This window comes from Amphiura filiformis, chromosome 2 (assembly GCF_039555335.1).
Source record: "Amphiura filiformis chromosome 2, Afil_fr2py, whole genome shotgun sequence".
In the NCBI taxonomy this organism is placed as follows: domain Eukaryota; kingdom Metazoa; phylum Echinodermata; class Ophiuroidea; order Amphilepidida; family Amphiuridae; genus Amphiura; species Amphiura filiformis.
In genome coordinates this window covers 18238052-18259454 of record NC_092629.1, presented here as the reverse complement: position 1 = coordinate 18259454, position 21403 = coordinate 18238052, and the positions used below count along the sequence as shown (strand labels likewise).

Sequence of the window (21403 nt, the reverse complement as noted above, 5' to 3'; positions counted from 1 at the left end):
ATCTTAAATCAAGACCTACAAAGTGCACACCAGTAAATACAAGTCTCCTACACGGGAGGAAAAATCAGTGTTTCAAACGAGGAAATGTGCAATAAGAATGAATTTAATACATTAGAAAAGGTTTAAAACCCAACTATTAGGCCCTGATTCATATTTAATCCTCATTTAGGCCTGGGAAATAGATTGTATGTGAAAAATGAGCAGGATCTGACTTTTTATGACAATTTGGCTAAACTTTCAAAATGTGTTGCATTTCAGAAACACCAAGCTATTCGCTGGTGGCGTAAGCTGTGTGGGCTATAGGGTGATCTAGTCGGCATTTTTCTGCGACAAAATGCTGGACTCCGTATATAATTTCTACAATGGATGTCTTCATCTGACTTTCGACTTGCAGAAAAGGTAAGCTTTGAAGAACTGAGTCGCTCTGGAGTCAAGAAAATGACGTTTTCCCAGACCCTGTTTGTACACATTGTACACAAAGTCTATGGGGGCTATTTACTGGTGTGCACCCTACAAAATTTATCTTACAGATAAATTGATTCCGTACAGTTTGATACCTCATTTGTCCAAATCAATGCAGAATTGAAATAATCTAACACAAAAAAGAAAGTATCCAGTTTGATTTTGGTCCATAAGTCATAGTTGGGATCTTAAATCAAGACCTACCAAATGTATGTTACAGATAGAATGATTCCGTACAGTTTGATACCTCATTTGTCTAAATCAATGCAGAATTGATGACAAAAATGACCTTTTGAATGCAATCACGTCAATTTTAAACGTTGCAGTAATTGCTATTGATTGCTCAATATTAATTTTGTTTCACTGAGAGCATGCGCTGCTGCAGATGTTTGGAAGTCATTGATACAGTAGGAGGATGTATGTACCAGATATTGACTGTGAAGAGTGAAGGGCAAAAGTCAGACAGTCCTACATGTAGTCCGTCTCTGTTATGGTGTGCCTTTATGATAAATCTTGAGAAGTATAGGAAAACCATATCATCAATAGGAATTACTGCAACTTTAAAATCCTGGGTACGGCATTTAAAAGGTCATTGTGTCATCAATTCTGCATCGATTTGGACAAATGAGGTATCGAACTCTACAGAATAAATTTATCAGTCTGTAACATACATTTGGTAGGTCTTGATTTAAGACTCCATCTTTGACTTATTGACCAAAATCAAACTATACACTTTCTTTCGAATTTAGACTTTTAAGTTAAAACTGTTATGATGCGAATGTTCATTATGTCCTTTATGATGTCTTCGATGTGAAAACGAGCAGACATTAACTATAATGGCAGTTTTAATTTGACACTAAGCTATAAAAGTGTTTAGGCGTTGTTTTTGCTCATCTAAAATCCTCGTTAATTAACAAATACGTTCACCCTATGGCCGATTTAAGTGGCCGATACTTTAATATTATCAGTAATTATTAGTTTGCGCCAGAGGCCCAAATGACCATGGTGGTGTCTGTGTATATGGATCTATCAAGTAGGGTGCTGGTTCTGGTTCATTTTCTTTCACTTCCCGTTTGCGGCGTGTAAGTACGCAGAAGGCCAACAGACATGCTGCTAAAAGAAGGAGTAGAAGGACGCCACCGCCGACCGAAAAACCGATGATTAGCGCTGTATTATCTGAAATAAATAAACAGGGAACGGGAAATCTTGATAGGTTATCCGTTTTTATTTTGTGTATTTGCTTATTTGGCTACATTTTACTGTTACTTCGTTCGCAAGGTTGTCACAAATTTCTCTCAAATAGATCGGAAACCGAAATAATGTTTATTTCAGTTTTAAAGCTACTGAAAATGAACCATCATTTTTATATATGCAACAGGCGTAGCCAGCCCCCGAAAAATTTTCAGGATAAAATGGGGACGGCAAAGAGTAAAGTGTTATTAAAATGACTAAAAATTGGACAAAAAATTGACAAATTGAAACGAAAATTTGGCTTTGCACCCCCTCCTCCAGACGCGCACACGCACCCCCCGTACTAAAATCCTGGCTACGCCATCCGCCACTGATCTCAATCTTAGCGAATCAAGATTCAAGGGTAATTAATAACTATTATTAACTATAAATATATACTAAAAGGCATTACAAGGGTCAATAAAGTAGATTTTATTTAGCGATAAATTTTATTCCTTGTGTGCTAATTTCGCATACTGTCGAATATGAGATCAGGATAAACCGTCCACTGTGTGAAATATGACTACAGCGGGCGACGTTATCCTACATTATCAAGTGTATATCCGTTCTTGCAATGGTCACTATAATTTGTAGTTATCTGATGCTTAGTTTTGATTCAAGCCCGTACACACCCAAAGTCACATGCTAGTTACTGCGCTGTGCTGCACACATGTTATCGGTGGTACATTCTTTAGCGATGGGTGTGGGTCAAAGATAGCTAAAGATACGGTCTCGATGAACCTATGGTCACTGTTTAATGTGTTTTTTTAATCCGTGAATCCGGAATTCTTTGGGTTAAGAATACCACATACTGCAGTTACTGTCCGTTTTCCTATACACAATACACAGTGCTCTTTCCCATTGACGCGTGACCTTTACAAATAGCCCTACGTTAACAGTATGGGGATATGACTAGTTAACGTCGCTGTGTGAAAAATAACCGGCCAATATTAAAAGTACTCTTCTAAAGTTCTAGAAAATATAGTTTTTTAACATGTCCTAAATTTTTAGCTAATTTAGGTGTTTGGAGAGGGTCGTACTTTTGTGTTTTAGGAAGGATATGTAAACGACAGATAACACCAAAAATATGAAGAAATTATTTCCAAACCGTGTTAAGTCAATAATCATTATGTTGCTCATTTTCAAGAATGCTGGTTTACAAAAAGCACGCCATTGTCTCATTTCGTGAACAATGGTACACATACCATTGTTTCCTTTCGTTTCCTTTATAATCGGTTACCCAACTGAAGCTTTAATACAAACTTTATTGCGATATCGCACATGAAAACAGTCACATGTGCACAGCCAGAGAAGATCCGATTTAATCAGTTGAGCTGTTTCAATGAGTGTTATCTTGGTTTAATAGCTTTTAATGGGGTTAAGTCCTGCAAAGGTCGAGATGAATTCTACTGTAGACATGACTGCATCATGGAAGTATAGGAAATAATGAGATGCCCGGGGAGATGCCGCGCTAGCTAAATTATAGTCATTATCCAATCATGTAGGCTACAGGGATAACAAAAGCTCACTTGTTCGTCGTAATTTGTTTGTTCATGTATTGCCTCATTTGAACAGGGGCCGGATACGGTCCCTGGTTTAAACTACAATTTCAACAAGACTCGGTGGTTCGTCTTGCGCGATCAGATTGAGTAGATGGTATGCGACTTAGAAATAAACAGATCGCCGCAATTTGTAAATTGACAGCAGTCCCAGGACGTCAGGACGTGCAGTGGTTCGTAGGCAGTAGGCATGCGCAATACCGTAAGGGGTGATCGCCTGGCTGTAGTATAGATGAGTTGACCTCAATGTTTATCAACAAAGGCAAGGGACTGGTATATCGATATGCTTGAGTGAACCCCATGCCAGCACTACACTGTTCAATAGCCTTATTGTGATGTGGCGGGAGTTTTAAAACACGAGCCCTGAACAGAATATGATGCGCGCGCATACTGCCAGGCAAAAAATAATGGAAATTGTGATGATGCGAGCGCATACTGCCAGGCATTGACGTCAGAAGTCACCTCCTCTATAAGAGAAAGTCTTGAACAAGACTATCTGGTGCTCGCTGCTCGTCAGTTTGTGGAATACACGACAATATGATTTGAACGTTTAAACGCAAATCAAAATTGTAAGAATTAACGCACTTTTGTGTTTACGATTGTTTGCAAGATTTATTTGCTTACCTGATTGTTCAGCAGTTTCACATCGTGGTCCCTCAAACGAATCTGGACACCTAAAGGAGTGATAAATATAAGCACAAAATAATTACGAGTTTAATTTTTCAATTTTCAGTTCTGTTTGTGGTCATATTGTAACATATGAATGGAGCATTGAGCCCATCATCCAAAGATTCGTATTCTAGAAAGTTTTGAGTTAAATGTCATACACATACATGTACATTAAAACAGTCAAGTGTAGATGCTAGTGGAACTGCATCTCTCACCAGTAACACATCATGAGTCATCTTATTGGGGGGGCACCGACCACAATTGGGGGGGGGCACCGGGCTGATTTTTCGACACTTTTCCTATGTGATTTTCTAAATTTTCACATCTCGTACCCCACGCTCCAACCCCCCCGTGCCCCTATGACGCTACGTCACTGTCTCCCACATTGAAACTACACGGTGGTTTATGCATCTGCTAGTGTGCTATTTTTCTTGATTTATTTTGACATATATATCTTGATAATCCTAGACATATTCCCGCTGGTTCCCAATCTAAATATGAAGCCGATTCAATTTACTCACTGACATATTCCTGGATAGTAAGGTCCCTGGCTCACACAAGTTCCTCCATTCTCACAGTACGTAAATGGACAGATATCTGTTGATATAAAATCATTTCAGAATTTAATGCGTCATGTTTTTCATCACATTTTATATTTATTAATTATATAGCTTGCATGCAAAGAGTTAATGCTATGCGTGCTAGCCAAGCGCGGGAACAACGAAAAAAGTTCAAGTTTTGAAATATTTTCTCAAAATATCAAGAGCTATCTTAAGAACTACTGAACCAATACTAGGCTTGTTTGTACTCATTTTAATGCATTTTTCATGCTGATTCCAAATATGGTCAAGAAAATTTATAATTCAGGAATTTTGAATTTTAAAAAAAATTTGAAACATGTCGTCTGCAGTCGACACCCGCGTGAAGAGAATTAAGCGATCGACAAATAATTTACATCCCACCCACTCCACACCCATAACAGACAGCCAATTACCCACACCTTCCCCTCCCCGCAAAACCACATCCATCCCAAACATCCACACCCTCCTTGCACTACTAATATTTCTGAAGACCTGAAAAATGACGAAAGTCAAAATGTCCTCGGTATGTCGGTGTGTTGTCATGTCAAGTGCTCAAAAAGTCGGTAATTCCGAACAAGTGTAAAAACGGTTAAAGGATCGTTTCCAGATAAACCATCGAGACATGATGAATGAACCGGCAAGATGATTAATTGCAAAACGATGTTAACTTGGCTCACCAGCGTCAGAGCATGGGATTGATTGCCCTCTCTCGTAAGATTTTATTCTCAAACGTCTGACTGTATACAGTATGACTTTAACCCCCTGAACACTACTGGTATCTAACAGCATTTCTGATTGGTTGATAACTTGAAATGTTCATTTCAATTACCAATTATGACTAGACTTTAAAACTATTTATGGTCAAACTTGCATTGGCAGATGATCTTATTAATACCCTCCTTGATTGGTTCAAAATTGGACACATTGTTCATTTTGGCCAATCGGCAGGTAGTTCTCATGGGGTGAATTAACCTACCTTCAGCAGTAAAAGGCCTTTTAAGCACCAGCTGATCACCTATATCCCCGGAAGTTCCCGCTACCTCGTTGATTCTGTCAACCGCTGCCACATCATTCAATATTCTACTGGATTGAAGATGGAACCTCAGAATGATCTCGGCTGCCACACTGTCGTACAGATTCAGAACTTCGGCGTCAAGTATACCATAGTCCAAAAATATTATTTCCATCTATAGAAGATACTTTTAGTAATTAAAATCAGGTATCTCCAAATTGCGACCCATTATAACCCGGTGTAAATATTGATGGTTGGGCCATGATTTGGTGATTTTTAAGGCACTGTCAAGGTATTGGATATCTTGGTGCTATTGTGTCATTGGCTGGTTTGGTTTTGGACGAAATAAAGGGGCCATTTTTATTGCTCTATTTTATCCACCGGCGGATCCAGGGGGTGGCGGGGGGGGGGGGGAGAAGCCCCCGGTATGACCCAGGGGAGGGCGGAGGGGACCCGCGCCCCCAGTATATTCTTACTTGAACTTTTGTGTTACCTTTGGTAACGTTTGTGACATTTGGTGGGTAACGTTTGTGACATGTTCAGTGTCAATCATATAATAATATGCGTGAGATGATGGACATTTCCGTTAACAAACTTTATATTCATATACACACATAAAAAAGCATTTTTTTTCTAGATGATAACAAATAGGCCCACTTTCTGGAGAATGGCCCTCCTCAATATGTAATCTTAACACCACATTACCTGCAATTCAATTCGACATGATAGAACACTGAAATCTGTGGAAGACTTGTCGCTAAGACTCGGGGTGAACACGGCTGGCATATCGTCAATACGGGCAAAGACAACATTCACAATGATGATTTTCACAACTACGCCGAATATAAAAATACAAGAGAAACAAAAACAAGTGTCGTCTTGTTTTAATTTTAAGATTATTTTGATGAGCAGACCTAAAGATTATTTTAACCCTAGAACTACCGAGCCATATTTTGTAAACGGACTTCGAAGGGAGGGGGCTAATTTAAAATTATAAACGTCATATTACCGTTATAATTGGTATAGCTATGGGTCTCCTCTAATACAGTGATACCAAACTATGTACAAATATGCCCCACATAATGCCGCTATGACGTCATAATGTGAAGGCGCCCATGCGAATTTCGGAAATTCTGGCTTTGTATAAATAGGCAAAATTGATACAAAAATGCGATTTTCACCGAATGTTTTTCCTTAATATAAAAGGAAATGACTATTTCAACCTCACTAACAAGTAGAAAGTCAGTAGGTCATGGAATAATTTCACAGGAGGGAAATGAAAATCATTTATTTTACAGTAGAAACCAACTATATAGTGGGCCTCATATCAATTTGTAGGCGCTCTTTAGCAAAGTCATAGTTCATTGAATTTACAACCCTATGACAAAACAGGCGAAAATAGTATCTTTTTGCACAAGATTTGCAATTTAACATGTTTAAAGAGAATTGACAATGTTGACCATTGCCCATTAAAATGAGGCTAGTACATGGACAATATAAGTGTCCTCTTTCAATTAATGACATAAAATTTGAAAAATATTGTAAGGAACACTGGAGGTTTTGACTTTTAAAACCTACATTTTGGTCAAAAAATGTCCTTGGATAGGTAGTTTTTAACAGATTTACCACATCCGCCTTGCTATAACAAGAAAAGTGTTTTAGGGGGAGTGTTAGCCTTCGTTTGATACAAAAAAAATTCTGATTGGATGAAGGGAACACTTGAAGTTTTGACAAAAACCAATCACAGAATCCTATTTTCCACTAGATCTCACAGAGATGAGCGCAAAGGATGGATCTACGATTAGCTTAGGTCGTTTGGGCGTGAACACGTGCAATTTTTTGCGACGGATAAAAAATCTTAGGGTGGGGTACAACCCTAAGTTCTAAGGTTAAACCGTCCCTAATATTATATTGCGTGAAATGTCTGCTTGTTGGTGAGAAGACCAGCCAACTATTTTACGTAGTTACAATGTCGTATAAAGGTCATTTACGTACGTATTTGTTATTACATTTCGGACATTGATATAACGTCATTATGACGTTGTTTCGACGTCAAGTTGTGAACGTATTATTCAAAATCCCCATTAAGTCTGCTCGAACGTTAAAACGACTTATGAATTATAGAAACTTAATTTCATACGTGTTTAAGACGTAAATACCACATCATTTTTAAAATCATATCCAGGTACGTTAAAATAAAGTTGTCAATATATACGTTACGTTACTTTATTACAACCTAAATACAACCCGGAATACAACGTCAGCGACGTCGTGAAAACGTAGTGTGTTGGCTGAGTGGTCGTTTCGTAACGCAATATACTCTAACTGCTCTTCGAAAAAGGACTAAAAATTAAAACCACTAATCCCTCCAATTATCCCCTGCTGATACCATAGATGAACTCCTGGATGGGGCAGCTTTAATTAGCATGAGGCCGCATTGATATGTAAATAGCGTATTGTTATTTAAATTTGCGCCCAGACGTATTGAGGGCGACAGTCATGTTATCCAGACGGAGAATGGCTGCATATGCCGGGCATGTCAATTTGCTGAGTAAAGGCTGATAATCACCTTTCTGTATAGGTAATAAGCTAGTATATTTCGTGTACCAGTTGGTTATAACAAAAAATTAGTATCATATTAAATATATTAAATGTATAAACTTTGAAATTTACATGAATTTGAAGAGCAGAGCTTCGAAATGTAGCTAAGTCAGGTGATGTGAAATTCTGCTGCGTGACCCCTCTGCGTGGTAGAATTATATTCATAAAACATTGAATTTAACAGATATCATGGGTAGCCAACCACGATTTATCAGCATTTAAAATATATGTTAATTAACAAAGATAAATAATAAAGAGTACAAATGGCAATTAACTAGTAAACAAGCCTGAAATCTTAAAATGTTGCCACGTGATTTCCCGAACACATGATATGTTAACATGTGACCACTATTCAGATTTACCGTAAATATTTGGAGTATGCTTGCACATCATGCACATACACTGTGCATTTCTTTACTTCCGTATAAAATCAATAATTCATGCTGGGAGCCAAGTAACATTGTCTGCTCAGAGCAGATTGGTATTTTATTTTACTTGAGAGCATAATAGAAATACATAAAGACGAATAAGGCGCCATGATGGAAGGTCAGGTCGGGTATCAAAGGTTATTATAACTTAAATACTACTTGTATTTCCCACCTTGCCTCTGTCACATATTTCCTTCATATTATTGACAGCAAGTCCTAATTGTGACTTTGCTTTTGCAAAATGTCATTTCATATCAAATTAGTAGACTTTCTTTGAAAAAACATATCACTGGTGCCTGATGGGAATACCCGTCCGCCATTTCGTTAAACTGGATCGTTTTCGCCTGTTTTGTGCCCAGATGTATTGGGGCGCGCTATACTCTCATTGAACAGGCAAAGTTCGCAAAACTAACAACGTTGTTATTTGCCAAACTCAATTAACATGATCCAAGGGGTCGAACATGAATTATTCATAACGAGCTATAACGGATCGATAACTGGCCTCACTTTCTAGCTAGTAAACCAGCTGAATTTTTCATAGATTTTGCGTTGCTAATAGAACAACCGTGAATTTAGTGTCACCCCCTTGCTGATACCTTAATATAGAGCCATCAACAAGGTGTGAAAGGTGTGCCAGCAGGTTCCATAATTATATAATAACATAACAATTTTCTATCTTTTGGCTTGTCTACTATGGTTTATCATTGGGGTGGGCTTATCCAGCTAGGGGTGAAATTGACCAAACGGGGTAATTACCAATAATCGGGCCTGGATTTATGTCCTTTTTCATAGAGCAAGTGGAGTATAGGTATGCATGGTATGATAGTACGCTTGTTTATCTTTAGCGCTCATAAAATAGAAATGATATTACTTTTGCTCAGATTTTCAAAATAATTATCTAATTCGCATTGACCAAATCTGGGTGTTTTTTTATGTCGGGCATATCTAGGCATTAACAGCTGAAATCTAGGAGATAACGCTGATGAAACGTCGGCCAGGCACGAGTGACCTGGTGAACGAAGGGGGTCGCCGTAGATAACTGATCGGGTATTTTTAAAGGGCGGGCAAGTGTAGCCGACAATCAGGCGTTACCCTGATCGGAACCGCCTGTAAGATAACAATCTGCAGTAATCGATGATTTCTGAATTGACCAGAACAATGTGAATTCCAATTTTACCTTCGCATACGCCACCGATTGGGTAGAGACCAAAGGGGCATGGGTTGTCGATGTCATCGCATTCTGGAAGAAAAATATCACACCCAGTATAAATGAGTGTAATGTTTCCCATTATGAAATTCGTGTCATCCCTCCTTTTATCGTTATAAAAATCATCATCGTCGTCATCACCATCACCATCAACATCGTCGTCATCGTCATCATCATCATCATCATCATCATCATCATCATCATCATCATCATCGCCATCATCATCATCATTATCGCCATCATCATCATCATCGCCATCGTAGTCATCGCCATCATCATCATCACATCATCATCACCATCATCAACGTCATCATCACCGTCATCATCATCATCATCATCATCACCGCCATCGTAGTCATCGCCATCATCATCATCACATCATCATCATTAACATTGCCATCATCATCACCGTCATCATCATCATCATCGCCATCATCGAGGTCATCGTCATCATGTGAAGGACCCTGCGGGATTCACCGAATTCAAAAACGGCTTTGTACCGCAAAAGAGCGCCCTCAATAGTGACCCTAAAACACAAGGTCCGGTTTATATTTATTATGTGATTCATCATTATGGAGTAATTACGCCCATATGACACCGTACCATAATTTTGCATTGTAGTGGAAACCGTCAATTCCGTAGTGAAACTTCCCTGACCAGCACTATTGATAGCAGCTACACGGAAGCTATACTCTTTGTCCTCCTCAAGATGAAACGCGGTCACTGTCGTTAATGACGTCAAATTTGAACGGATAACCTCACCATTTTCGTCTAAGAGCTCATACACGTAGTTTTGTATACTACCTCGCCTTTCACCACATGGTACCTGATTCCATGTGAACGCCACTGCATTGCGTGTAGCAGAGACTAATTGGAGATTCTGTGGTGTGCCCGTCGGACCTATAACAGAAACACAATGCGAGAGAATTTAATCCAGAGGTTGCGATTTCTTAGGTCTTGTGCTTACGCTCGTTTAGCTATTCAAAATCACGTAGGAGTGCCATTACGTGCACAGTGATTTATTCGTCATTCTAATTTCTAGTCAATAGCACAATATTATTATAACACCAATCCCTATTTTACTATTGACCAGTTAAAACAGGAGAACTATTAGGGTGACTAATATATACCCGTGATTTTTGTTTTTGCACAGGTCTTTCTGGTTCAATTTTTAAGGCCCTGTCCACATAATGGTTATTAGCTAGTGCTATATGTCATTAAGCCTCCATGGAGCTATCAGGAAAATATTATATTAACATATTGTCCGGGACATATTGAAATTACATAACACCTCAGCTTCTTGGCGCATTATGACAATATAAAAATGGAAAGTTGTATATTTTTGTGATAAACATGCAGTCTAGGCATAATACTATCATGACTATGTACTCTTGTATCATGTAGTCCCACGCACTACCAAAGTGTTCAACATATATCATAACACACACACTGTGTATTAGTTAGAGAATAAACGATAGGAATTTTTATTTTGACTATCCTCTAACGTGGGATAGACGCCAGGCATGTCCAATATTTTGACGCGTGGATGCCGGCGCAGCACTACGATAAAAATATTGGACCTGCCTGTCGTCTATCATAGGTCGAGGATAGTCAAAATAAAAATTCCTATCGTTTATTCTCATTCTTAGTCAGTACAATATTATTTTAATAACTGTAAACTATTTTTTAAAGCACTAAAATTAAGTTACCGTCATCATAGTCATAAAAACTTCCCTTTTTCTAAAAATGAACGAAACTTCTTTACAACTTCACATCTTTTCGCGTGCGAGTATTCCGCACTGCGTCTACGCATACAACGCGATACATACGCGAACCTCTATGATGGTATTACGCGTTATCAGCACTTATGATGACGTGAGGTCGTCTACAGCCTGATAGACGACACCCAAAATCATGCACTCGTCCAATCAGATTATGTGTCTACGTAATAGACCACTCCCACTGACTAAGAATGATGCATAATATGCGGGATTTATCCGCCGACATATCAATAAAGCTCTAGGCCATATAAGTGTTCTACTTAACGATATTAAACGAATGACAGAGGTTTCAAATGACCATATCGAGGGTTCATAGCCAGAAATCCGAACTCACTATGACCTGCTCTCACAAAATGCGCATAAAGTTGGCTGCTTGCTTTGGTCTTCAAAAATCATATTTCCACCACAATTTTTTTTTTGTTTTCTATTGAATTTTGTCATGATTTATAATGAAATATATCTTCCACAGTGCCCTGGCCACATTTTGCTCAGTTTATGGGGCTTTCTGGCTCTCAACCCTCGATATCGCGATAGTCAGAAGTCTCCGGCGTATATTTTCCGGTACGTTGTAAATTTTGGAATCGAACTCGATTCTGCGGACCCAATTAAGCCCTATGTTTTAAAAAGTGATGTTCTCACCTAAAACCCCATTTTTACATTTTTCTGTCAACAAATGGCTTTTATGTTCAGCCTTAAAGCTTACAGTATCGATTTCATATTAAAGTACCAGAATAAAAACTTACTTTCGGAAAACGTAGTAAAAGTAGCCACTTTGCCCACCCTCTCGCCGTCCGAATTCTGTGCACTCACACGGAACTCATAGGAAGAAAATGGTATCAAGTTACCCACAGTAACTTTACCCCCTTGTGTTGGTGCGGAATTCAAAATCACTGGCCTTGATTCGTCATAGAGACATTGGTCCTGGTTTATGAGTCTGTATTCCACAGTGAAGGCCGAGGCAACGCAGTCGTTAGGACGCCAGTTGACATTGACGGAAGTTGGCGAAATCGGAAGAACTTGAACGATAGAATCTGGACTGAATGGATCTGGGATGAGATCGACAAAAATGTTCATTGAAAAATGTTGCCACAAAACATTTCTTAAATTGGCCCTTCCAGCCGTTGATGGTGTTTTGGCAGTGGGGGGGGGGGCAAGGGGGAAATCCCCCAGTATTTGCCCTACCCCCATTTTTGAGGCAAAAACCAAAATTACGTAAATTTCCACTTGAGCAAATCATCGAGCGTCTATGCTTTCGGATGTTCACGGTATGTAATTATGCGTAACCCCTAAATTCAATGTCCAAATCAACTGCAATTTTGGGAATAAACTTTTGCCCCTCTCCCCCGTGAAAAACTCCAATCAGGCCGGAATTAGCAAAGTCAGGTAACACAATCGTCCGCACTTTTAGCCCGGGACTTTTAGTTTTCAGGCCACACAATCATCCTTGCTTTCAGTTTTTCGCTAATTCCGGTCTGATTGGAGTTAGCCGAGCCAAAACGTATTCAACGGCTGGAAGAAATTATAAGAAAACACTATTCATTACCTGAATTAAGATCCGTCGTGAATCGCAATGTCTCACTAAATGGCCCAGTCCCCGTGTTCGTCACCGCAGCGACACGAAATGTATATTCGGTGTTGCACTTGACTTGAGGCCTGGTGAAACCGGTCCTAGGTGTAGTTGCGTTCAACACACGCCGTTCTGGAGTATACGGCTCAAACTCAAATCTGTAGGTATTATGAGCGCCCATACGACTTCCACATGGTACCAAATCCCACGTGAAGTCTATCATGCGGTCTGTGGCAGTTACTTGAACATTGGCTGGTGGCAGAATCGGAACTATAAAATGAACGAATATGGAGGGATATTTAAATTTACGAATATTTATAACCTGACAAAATATTCTTCTGATCTTCTGACAATCGAATTTGTAGCTGGACGGGCTCCAGAGTTAAGGGGTCTAACGGTGCAGTGTAGGTTCATTTTTTCGATAAAAAGAGATCATTCAGTGTGGTCTCCCCAGAAAATGAGGGTTATTCAGGGTGGAACCGCTAAAACTTGGTTGTCATTGACGATGAAAAAAACCGTTCTGGGCAAAAATGTGCAAAAGTTTAATTATTAAAACAATAGGCCTATCATGCTCCAATATTAAATGCACAACAATGCGACGAAGCGAGCAAAAAAAATCTGTGGGACAGTGTTCCCCCGGGGCATGCCCTCTGAATGAAATCAGGGATATGATTACCGTCTGATAGAGTGTCAATTTCAATCGTCAAACTACTGCCTTCTTCCACCCATGTCTCCAAGCCTGGTGCTTCTACGCATCTTATCGGAACCACGCTGATTCTATACGTCGAATATGGTATCAGCATATTCAAGATCACTTTGTTGCCAGTTATCATCGGCAAAGTTTCACTATCTGTGATAGGGGCGTTGCATTGATCACCGTTGATTAATTCATAGTTAACTTCGTATTTGTCAGCGAGACAGCCGTCACGTGATTGGTCCCATGATAGGCATATTTCATCTTCTGAGATTGCAATGGCTGAAATGTTGGTCACACAAGCGGGTCGGCGGTCTGTACGAAAAAATGAAAAAATGTGTAAATCAAATCCGCATGGCTGATAAATCATCATTTTTTTAATGCTTTTAGCGGGCAGGTCGAAGCTTCATCGCTCTATCCAAACATCTATTGAATTTGTCAGCATGCGCGCGCTACTTTCGCACAATATTTATCTCAATATTTATAAGCCTGCATTTGATTACAGCCAATGCATATTACTATGTTGATCGTGACTGAGGTTGGTCATTTTGTTGTGTTTTGACCTTCGCGCACACCATATACGTATAGAGTTTTTTCCATAAAATGTTAGCTTATACTGTCAGATATATTCCCTTTTAAGTTTGAACCAAACAACTTAGGCAAAGCAAAGAAAATTGGAATTTAAAACCAGCGCCGATGTCGCCAATACGTATCGCTCCTTCGGTATGTGTAGATGACCGGTCCCGCACGCCATGTACTAGTACGTACTGTGTTATGAACATCGCGTATGCGTTCGTAATAATAAAACGACGGTTCATGTGTTTCATTGAACATTTCAAATTTTGACAAAACTACAGCGCCTAGGGTTTTGATTTGTGCAGGGTAATATGTTAAATAACAATAAATAAATTACAATATAATCGTGTAAAAAAAAGAATTTTGAAACATTTTGAGGGCGTCCTCCTCAGCAAATATTATAATATGGCTTTAATTAAGAATGTCGCTTACGCGTTCGACTAATATTTCGATCGTAATTGGTAATAATTAAACGACATACTTCGTTTTATTTTATTCTAAATTTCGGATTTTATCACAACTACAGCACTTAAAGCGTTAATTTGTTTTAAGGATAATTATGTTAGTTTACTCATGAACATCATACAAAAATTGAAAAACATTGAGGGCGTCCTTCTCAGTAAAATACGACAATATGACTTTTATGACTAAAGCGGCTCATACACGTTCAACTTTATTGGGCAATATTAAAAAAAACCTCACACAAAATCTATGCACTATTAACCCTAACGCAACACCCCAAATGCTTTTTAGCGAGGGAAAGGAAAGAAGGAAGAAGAGAAACTTTTCAAAATCCATTGATCTCATTGTGACGAAATAGACGCACGTACTTTTATTATCGCGCGTGAGGCTGTTGAATTCGGAAACCCATATGAGAGCAGTCGACGCTGAGTATAGCACTTTACATTTACGCTTTTATGAAATATACGTGAGATTGGGCTGTTCCATTTAAATTTCACACTACCCCTGTGGAAGATTTTGGAAATACCTTCCACAGAGGGAGTATAGAATAGACGGTTGAGTAACTTCCATTTGAAATACTCACTCCAGTTGTGGAAGAAATAGGTAAAGCCATAATACAGGGGGAGTACGAGTTTCAAAATAATTAACCCTGACTAAAACTACATTTGAAAACATACTCCCCCTGTGGTAGTCTGGATTTTAAATGGAATTGCCCATTGTATCATCAAATTGGTATTTATATGATTCAGTTATTCAGCATTTAGCCCAAAAAATAGGGCCTTTAATATACAGATATTTATGATTGGTATGTAACATATGATAATTACCTATTTCGCACTGATCGCCTTCATAGTACATAGGACAATCACAAACGTAGACTTGGCCAGCCTGCTTACATGTACCGTTATTACAAATACACACTACAAAATAAAAGAGGAACAATCACATAAATTCAAGTAAAACGTGTTTCCATTCATCTGGGGAGGGCAGTATACAATATATATCGGGGCATTATACCACTAATAGGCCTGGGCAATACATGAAAATACGACGAGGAACTATTTGTTTGTGGGCCATCTGAAAAGGCTGCTATAGCTAGCAACAAGGTACATTGTTGTTTTTGATGCTTTGAAATGGTATATTTTCTCTCATTAAATGCGATTTTTTTTAATATAACCCAAAAAAATGTTTTTAGTAGTATTGGCCTTACCTAATTGTAACCTTCAGTTTCAAGGGTACACTTATATTTTAAAGTCCCATTCAGAGATACCAGCGAAAGGCTAAAACAATTAAAATTGTTTATAAATTGCTTAAAAGTGAAGTCATTCAAATTGTCATTTGATATTTTTAAAATAAAAAAATTGGCAAAAACCGAAGGACACAGCAATATTGACGAAGTTGAAGCCCCATTCAAATACATGTAGCTAATTTATAAACTGTCAGCATATAAATTACAAATTCAGGTAAAATGCCTTATTTTGTCTTAAATACACGGCTTTCGGCTGAACAACCAGCAGGCTATATTATTAGCACGTCTATAACAATGACAAAGGTACCAAAATCTGAATTTTGATGATTTTTACGATTGTCAGGATGAGCAAATCACTGAATGTTTAACATGTTTAAGGTATTTACAGTTTAGTGCGTCAAAACAAGTTCAGGTCATTCTTGGTTGATTCTTCGATCTTGTGGCATCTAAATCATCTAGTTTCATCGTGTATTGTTGGCGTCTAAGTGTGAGAGCGAGAGAGTTCTGAACATGGGAAAATTCCGCCCGAAATAAGCCATTTCTCCACAAAATCAACACAAAAGGTACCGTAATTCTTAAAACGCTGTGTAATTTTAACTAATGTTATTTCAACCATGGTAACTCTACTGTCGGGTTAAAACATTCTACGTATTGAAGGTCGCGCTATGTAAACAACAATATAAGAACATCAATAGAGAAGCTGGGTTGTTCTCCGTGATAGTGGCGCCCTTGTGTATACTATTTATGTCAAACTGATATTCGACAGTATACAAAATATTGGCATAGGTCCCTGAACATGTTTAAAGCAAAACCTCTATGCAACCTCTTCGCAGTTTTGTTTTAAACATGTTCAAGGGCCACAAGTACATGTACATAGGATTTTTTTTATCTGCCCAACGACGATGATTGTAATGTCTTGTGCTACCAATCAATTGACTTACTTAATTCGCAGTTAACTCCGTAGAATAAATGTAGACATTCGCACTTGTATTGCATAAGATCTTGTTCACATGTACCACCGTTTTGGCACGGATTACTGTTGCATTCTAATATAAAGACAAAGAAAAAAAGTTATCTGATGCGATCAAGCAAAATCAGTCGAATATTAAATTTTCAGTTTCTTATAGGATAGTAAAAAACATTTAGCCTAACAAAGCTGGATTTAAAACCACATTGAAATTGAACAATCAGTTCCAAAGATATGAGCAATTACAGATATTTAAAAACAACAGGAAAGAAAAGGAAATAGTTTTTTTGTTGAGCCATTATCTCAAAATCAATATTTCCTAGTTCCGACTGATTTTGCTTGATGGCATCACATATATCAGTGTACTTCGGTTATATTTATAAGTGCGCTTTTATAAATACGCACGTGACCACCCCGCCCTGCAGTAAGTCTCGGAGTGACCTTCTACGGGTGGTCTTCCTATACATTTGAATGCAAAGGCGGAACAACATGAGACTACTGTGCAGCAAAATTGTGATTATATTGTAAACGTTTCCGTCGTTGAATATTTTTTTCCATCGTCAAATACTTATATTATGCTCAGACATGCCTATGTATGTCACCCAGGCATTTGACGAAGAATGAGGGCGGCAGTTTAGTTTTGTGCATTTTGTGCTGCTAAAGTTCACTAACTTTATCATTGATCTAGATAATGAAAATCGATTTTTAGGTTGCTTCGACCAACAATACCTCGTCTACCCTTAAGACGTCTCAAGAGTCCTCTTTTACAAAATAACTTCTATATGACTGAATTAACATGATCGTGCCAAAGTAATTTAGAATTAATATTTACACCAAGACATTAGCCACTATGAACTTTTACAAGTTGACAATCATCAAAAAACTGAATTCTTTGCTGCTGCATCCCCTTGTGCCATTAACACCATTTCCAATGTTACGCTTCATTTGAGCAGCTCAGTCATCATCGAGCCCTCCAATTCCATCCGGAATCTGGGAATCATATTTGATCCCACCATGTCTATGCGTGACCACATTACCACCCTCACAAAGTCTGTCAATTTCCATCTTCGTAATCTTTACCGTTAAGAAACAATTTGTTAACTTTAACCATGCCTTAATTGCAGAAAGATCGTCAGTGAGCTTTTTTTAAATAATATTAGTACCAGTACCACTGACAGAGTGGTATCGTCTGCGTACATAGATATTTTGCCATGTGATACCGTGCTACACTTGGCATATCATTGATAAAAATCAGAAATAATAATGGCCTGGGGAACACCAACTTTTATTTCTAGTGAATTAGAGACAATACCAGGGCCGTGACACTCGTATTCAATCCCTGTATAAAAAGTGAAGTCACTTCGCCGGCAGTTTGATTGACTTTGATTAACATTGATTGACAGTTGCTATGCCGGTTGCTATGCAATCCAGTGCGCAGCCTAAAACTTACGTACTTGTGCAGGTATTTAATTTGCGTACGGCCAAAGGAACTTGTCCTATATTGCATTGTCAGCTTTCGTCAATGATTGACAGTTCTTGAACATTTCAGTGCGCAAATTAGTCTTAGTTCCAGACGTGCAAGTACATATACGATTGTAACGCAATTTGAAAGTACGTTTATTTGTTTTAGGAAAGAAATACCCTTTTCATTACGTGTTAGTAGAGAGAAAATTAGACGCATTCGTTACTTGTTTTATTGATTTTCGAGCTAATTTTATGTACGAAATATGCACATTTAGACCGCTACAGTACAAACGACAGTCTGTCTTGATCAAGTCTAACATCGTCAGGCTAAAATCTCCTCAATCTTGAACGACTGTCGAGGAAGTCTATTTCGAGCTATTTTTCCAAGATGGCGTCCATCGACTGCCAATTATTCGGACCCTTTCCGGCAAAAATACAGTTTATTTAGCCAGTCTCGTCATGGGGTCATCGAACAGAATATTTTCTAGCATATTGAGATAACTCCTCAGCTACTTGGTTTTTCAAAATATGATAGTAATGGAAAGAAACGACCGTTTGCCGTTTTTCGCCATTTAATTTTTTTTGAAACGATGACGTAAACATGCATCAACTCTTCCACAGAAAATACACTCCTACACAGGTATGCCATCACATGCATGAAGGCGAATAGGCTGAATGACTGACTTCCTTTGCGCAAACGAGTGGCTTATCCTCCCGGTGGGTTCAGTTTGTATTTAAAGGTAGGACGTATGACCGTTCCAGGATTTGAAAATGACCCCTATTTCACGGAGAATCAAGGACATTTGCAGCAATTTTACCCCCTATTTTGCGCGAAATCAAGGAAAATTTGCACCCAAATACTTCCCTATTTTTATCATTTTGAGGACGCATTTTCATTTCACCCCTTATCACAAGGAATCGAGGACATTTTTCCGAAATAAATACCCCTGTTTTTACCATTTCAAGGACACTTTTGAATTTGCCCCCTTTTTTACGGGGAAATGAGGACAATAACGAAAACTGTAGCGGTAAAACACGGACGAAAGTCCTAGAAATATACCCTATTTTTCATTTCAGGGACAATTTTGCTCCAAAACACCCCTAATTTAAACAATCGCGAACAATTTTGTCCTTGAAAATTCTGCGGACGTTTCTTGAAAAGTACCCCTAATTGGAACCATCATGCGTACACATTGTCTGTGAAGACTGAACCCACCGGGCTTATCCTATAGTATATTAGTACTCGAGAATCCTTGACAATACCCTTAAAAGTAACCCTTTGCTTTCTACAAGATAAATACGATGCAAAACTCAATACAATGGAGCTTTCTAAGCAAAACATCATGATTTACGGTGTCGAACGCTTTTCTAAGGTCGATAAAGGCAACACCAGTCATTTTACCGCTGTTGATGCTCGTCAGCCAATCGTCAACCATGTCAACAAGCGCAGTCTCGGTAGAATGACCAGGACGAAATCCTGATTGATGAACATTTAAGATACCATTTCGATTTTAAAAAACGGAGTACGGTACTCCAGTCTGACAGGCAAGGCCACATGCAAGGAAATAACGCGATAAAAACGAAAATAACTCGCTATTCGTGCAGAGGTCAATGACCTTTTCGGTAAATCACCTAAAGCTTTGCTTGTAGACCTGAGATGTCGTCATTTGACGTCACGCAGATGTGCACATCGTTTAGCCACATCCTTACTGCGCATTTCAAAGCTGTGAAGTGCGCAGTATAACGAAGTGCGTATCGACGTGACGACATAGCAGATCTAACCGCAAAGAATTATGAGATTTGCCGAAAGGGTCAACTCTGAGTAATGCTGGTTTCATACTTTCCTGCCGCTTGCCGCTTTGCCGCTCTGAAGATGATTTTACTTCACTGCGCAATCTCACTAAAAACGCTAGCGGTGACCAGCGGCAAGCCGATATATCGATCACTCCACCGCTTTGCCGCGGCGGCAGCACCGCTGGAAGTTGAATTCAAGTCAACTCGGACCGGTGCCGCTCTGACGTATGAGAACAAAATACGATTTTGGAGCGGTGCTGAGCGGCAAGAGTAGCTTTAAGAGTCATGCCGCTGCCGCTCAGCGGTGTGCCGCTCCACTTGCAGAAAAGTACAAGCGGCATGATGAATCGTCATGCCGCTCAGCGGCAAGCGGCAGAAAGTATGAAACCAGCTTAAGTGAAAGTAGGCCTATACTTTAGAATTGAAAATTTTAAAAAAGCCGCTGAATACAATTCGCCACCTTTGGCGTCAACATGACATTCCACCCGACCCAAACTTCCACCCCCTGATAATCCAATGCGCCCCTAATTAGCCCAACTTGGTACTTACCACAAACGTGTGTGTTACACGGCTCTGTCGCACTACCATCACTACTCGCGCCACACTCGTTGGCCTCTGGGCATGTCCTTGATCTTCTTCGCTGTCCACTGTCACATATCTTATTGCAATTATCCCAGCTACCCCAAGAATCCCAAACTATACAAAGATAAATCAATTTAAACAGTCAATTTAGGTGTAGATCCTGGTATTACCACTGAATATAGTAGCCTGCTATTAGTGGCCTAAGGTTAGGCGTATTATCTTAGGCGTATTTTGAAGGTATCTATAGATGGCGGATACCTTCAAAATACGCCTAAGATAATACGCCTAACTTTAGACGTCTAAGATGCATTCTTAGGCGTCTAAGATGCAATCTTAGGCGTCTAAGAATTTCGCGGCAAACTTAAATCAACGAATCACAGGACCAGATATTCCAAACAACCAATCATCTTAGGCGTATTCAATTATTGACCAATGAAATCTTAGACGCCTAAGATTTTACACGCCTAAGAATTCTTACACGTCTAAGATTGATATTTTAGTGATGGACGGTATCATCA

At 39.0% G+C, this 21403-nt stretch overlaps 1 protein-coding gene across 1 annotated transcript in view; it reads right to left on the bottom strand.

Annotated features, from left to right (window-relative positions):
* Nucleotides 1-1168: 1168 nt before the first annotated feature.
* The window catches only part of LOC140145953 (receptor-type tyrosine-protein phosphatase F-like), a 166776-nt gene continuing 146541 nt past the window's right edge, over nucleotides 1169-21403 (bottom strand). The window contains exons 2-14 of the mRNA XM_072167690.1: nucleotides 20853-20999; nucleotides 17020-17124; nucleotides 15657-15749; nucleotides 13774-14106; nucleotides 13074-13367; nucleotides 12274-12576; nucleotides 10353-10649; nucleotides 9720-9782; nucleotides 6219-6346; nucleotides 5478-5688; nucleotides 4442-4517; nucleotides 3876-3925; nucleotides 1169-1638 (exon numbers count right to left, since the gene is read on the bottom strand). Coding sequence (XP_072023791.1) covers nucleotides 1427-1638; nucleotides 3876-3925; nucleotides 4442-4517; nucleotides 5478-5688; nucleotides 6219-6346; nucleotides 9720-9782; nucleotides 10353-10649; nucleotides 12274-12576; nucleotides 13074-13367; nucleotides 13774-14106; nucleotides 15657-15749; nucleotides 17020-17074 — 2115 coding nt within the window. The 5' untranslated portion in view covers nucleotides 17075-17124; nucleotides 20853-20999 and the 3' untranslated portion in view covers nucleotides 1169-1426. The remainder of the gene's footprint in view (nucleotides 1639-3875; nucleotides 3926-4441; nucleotides 4518-5477; nucleotides 5689-6218; nucleotides 6347-9719; nucleotides 9783-10352; nucleotides 10650-12273; nucleotides 12577-13073; nucleotides 13368-13773; nucleotides 14107-15656; nucleotides 15750-17019; nucleotides 17125-20852; nucleotides 21000-21403) is intronic.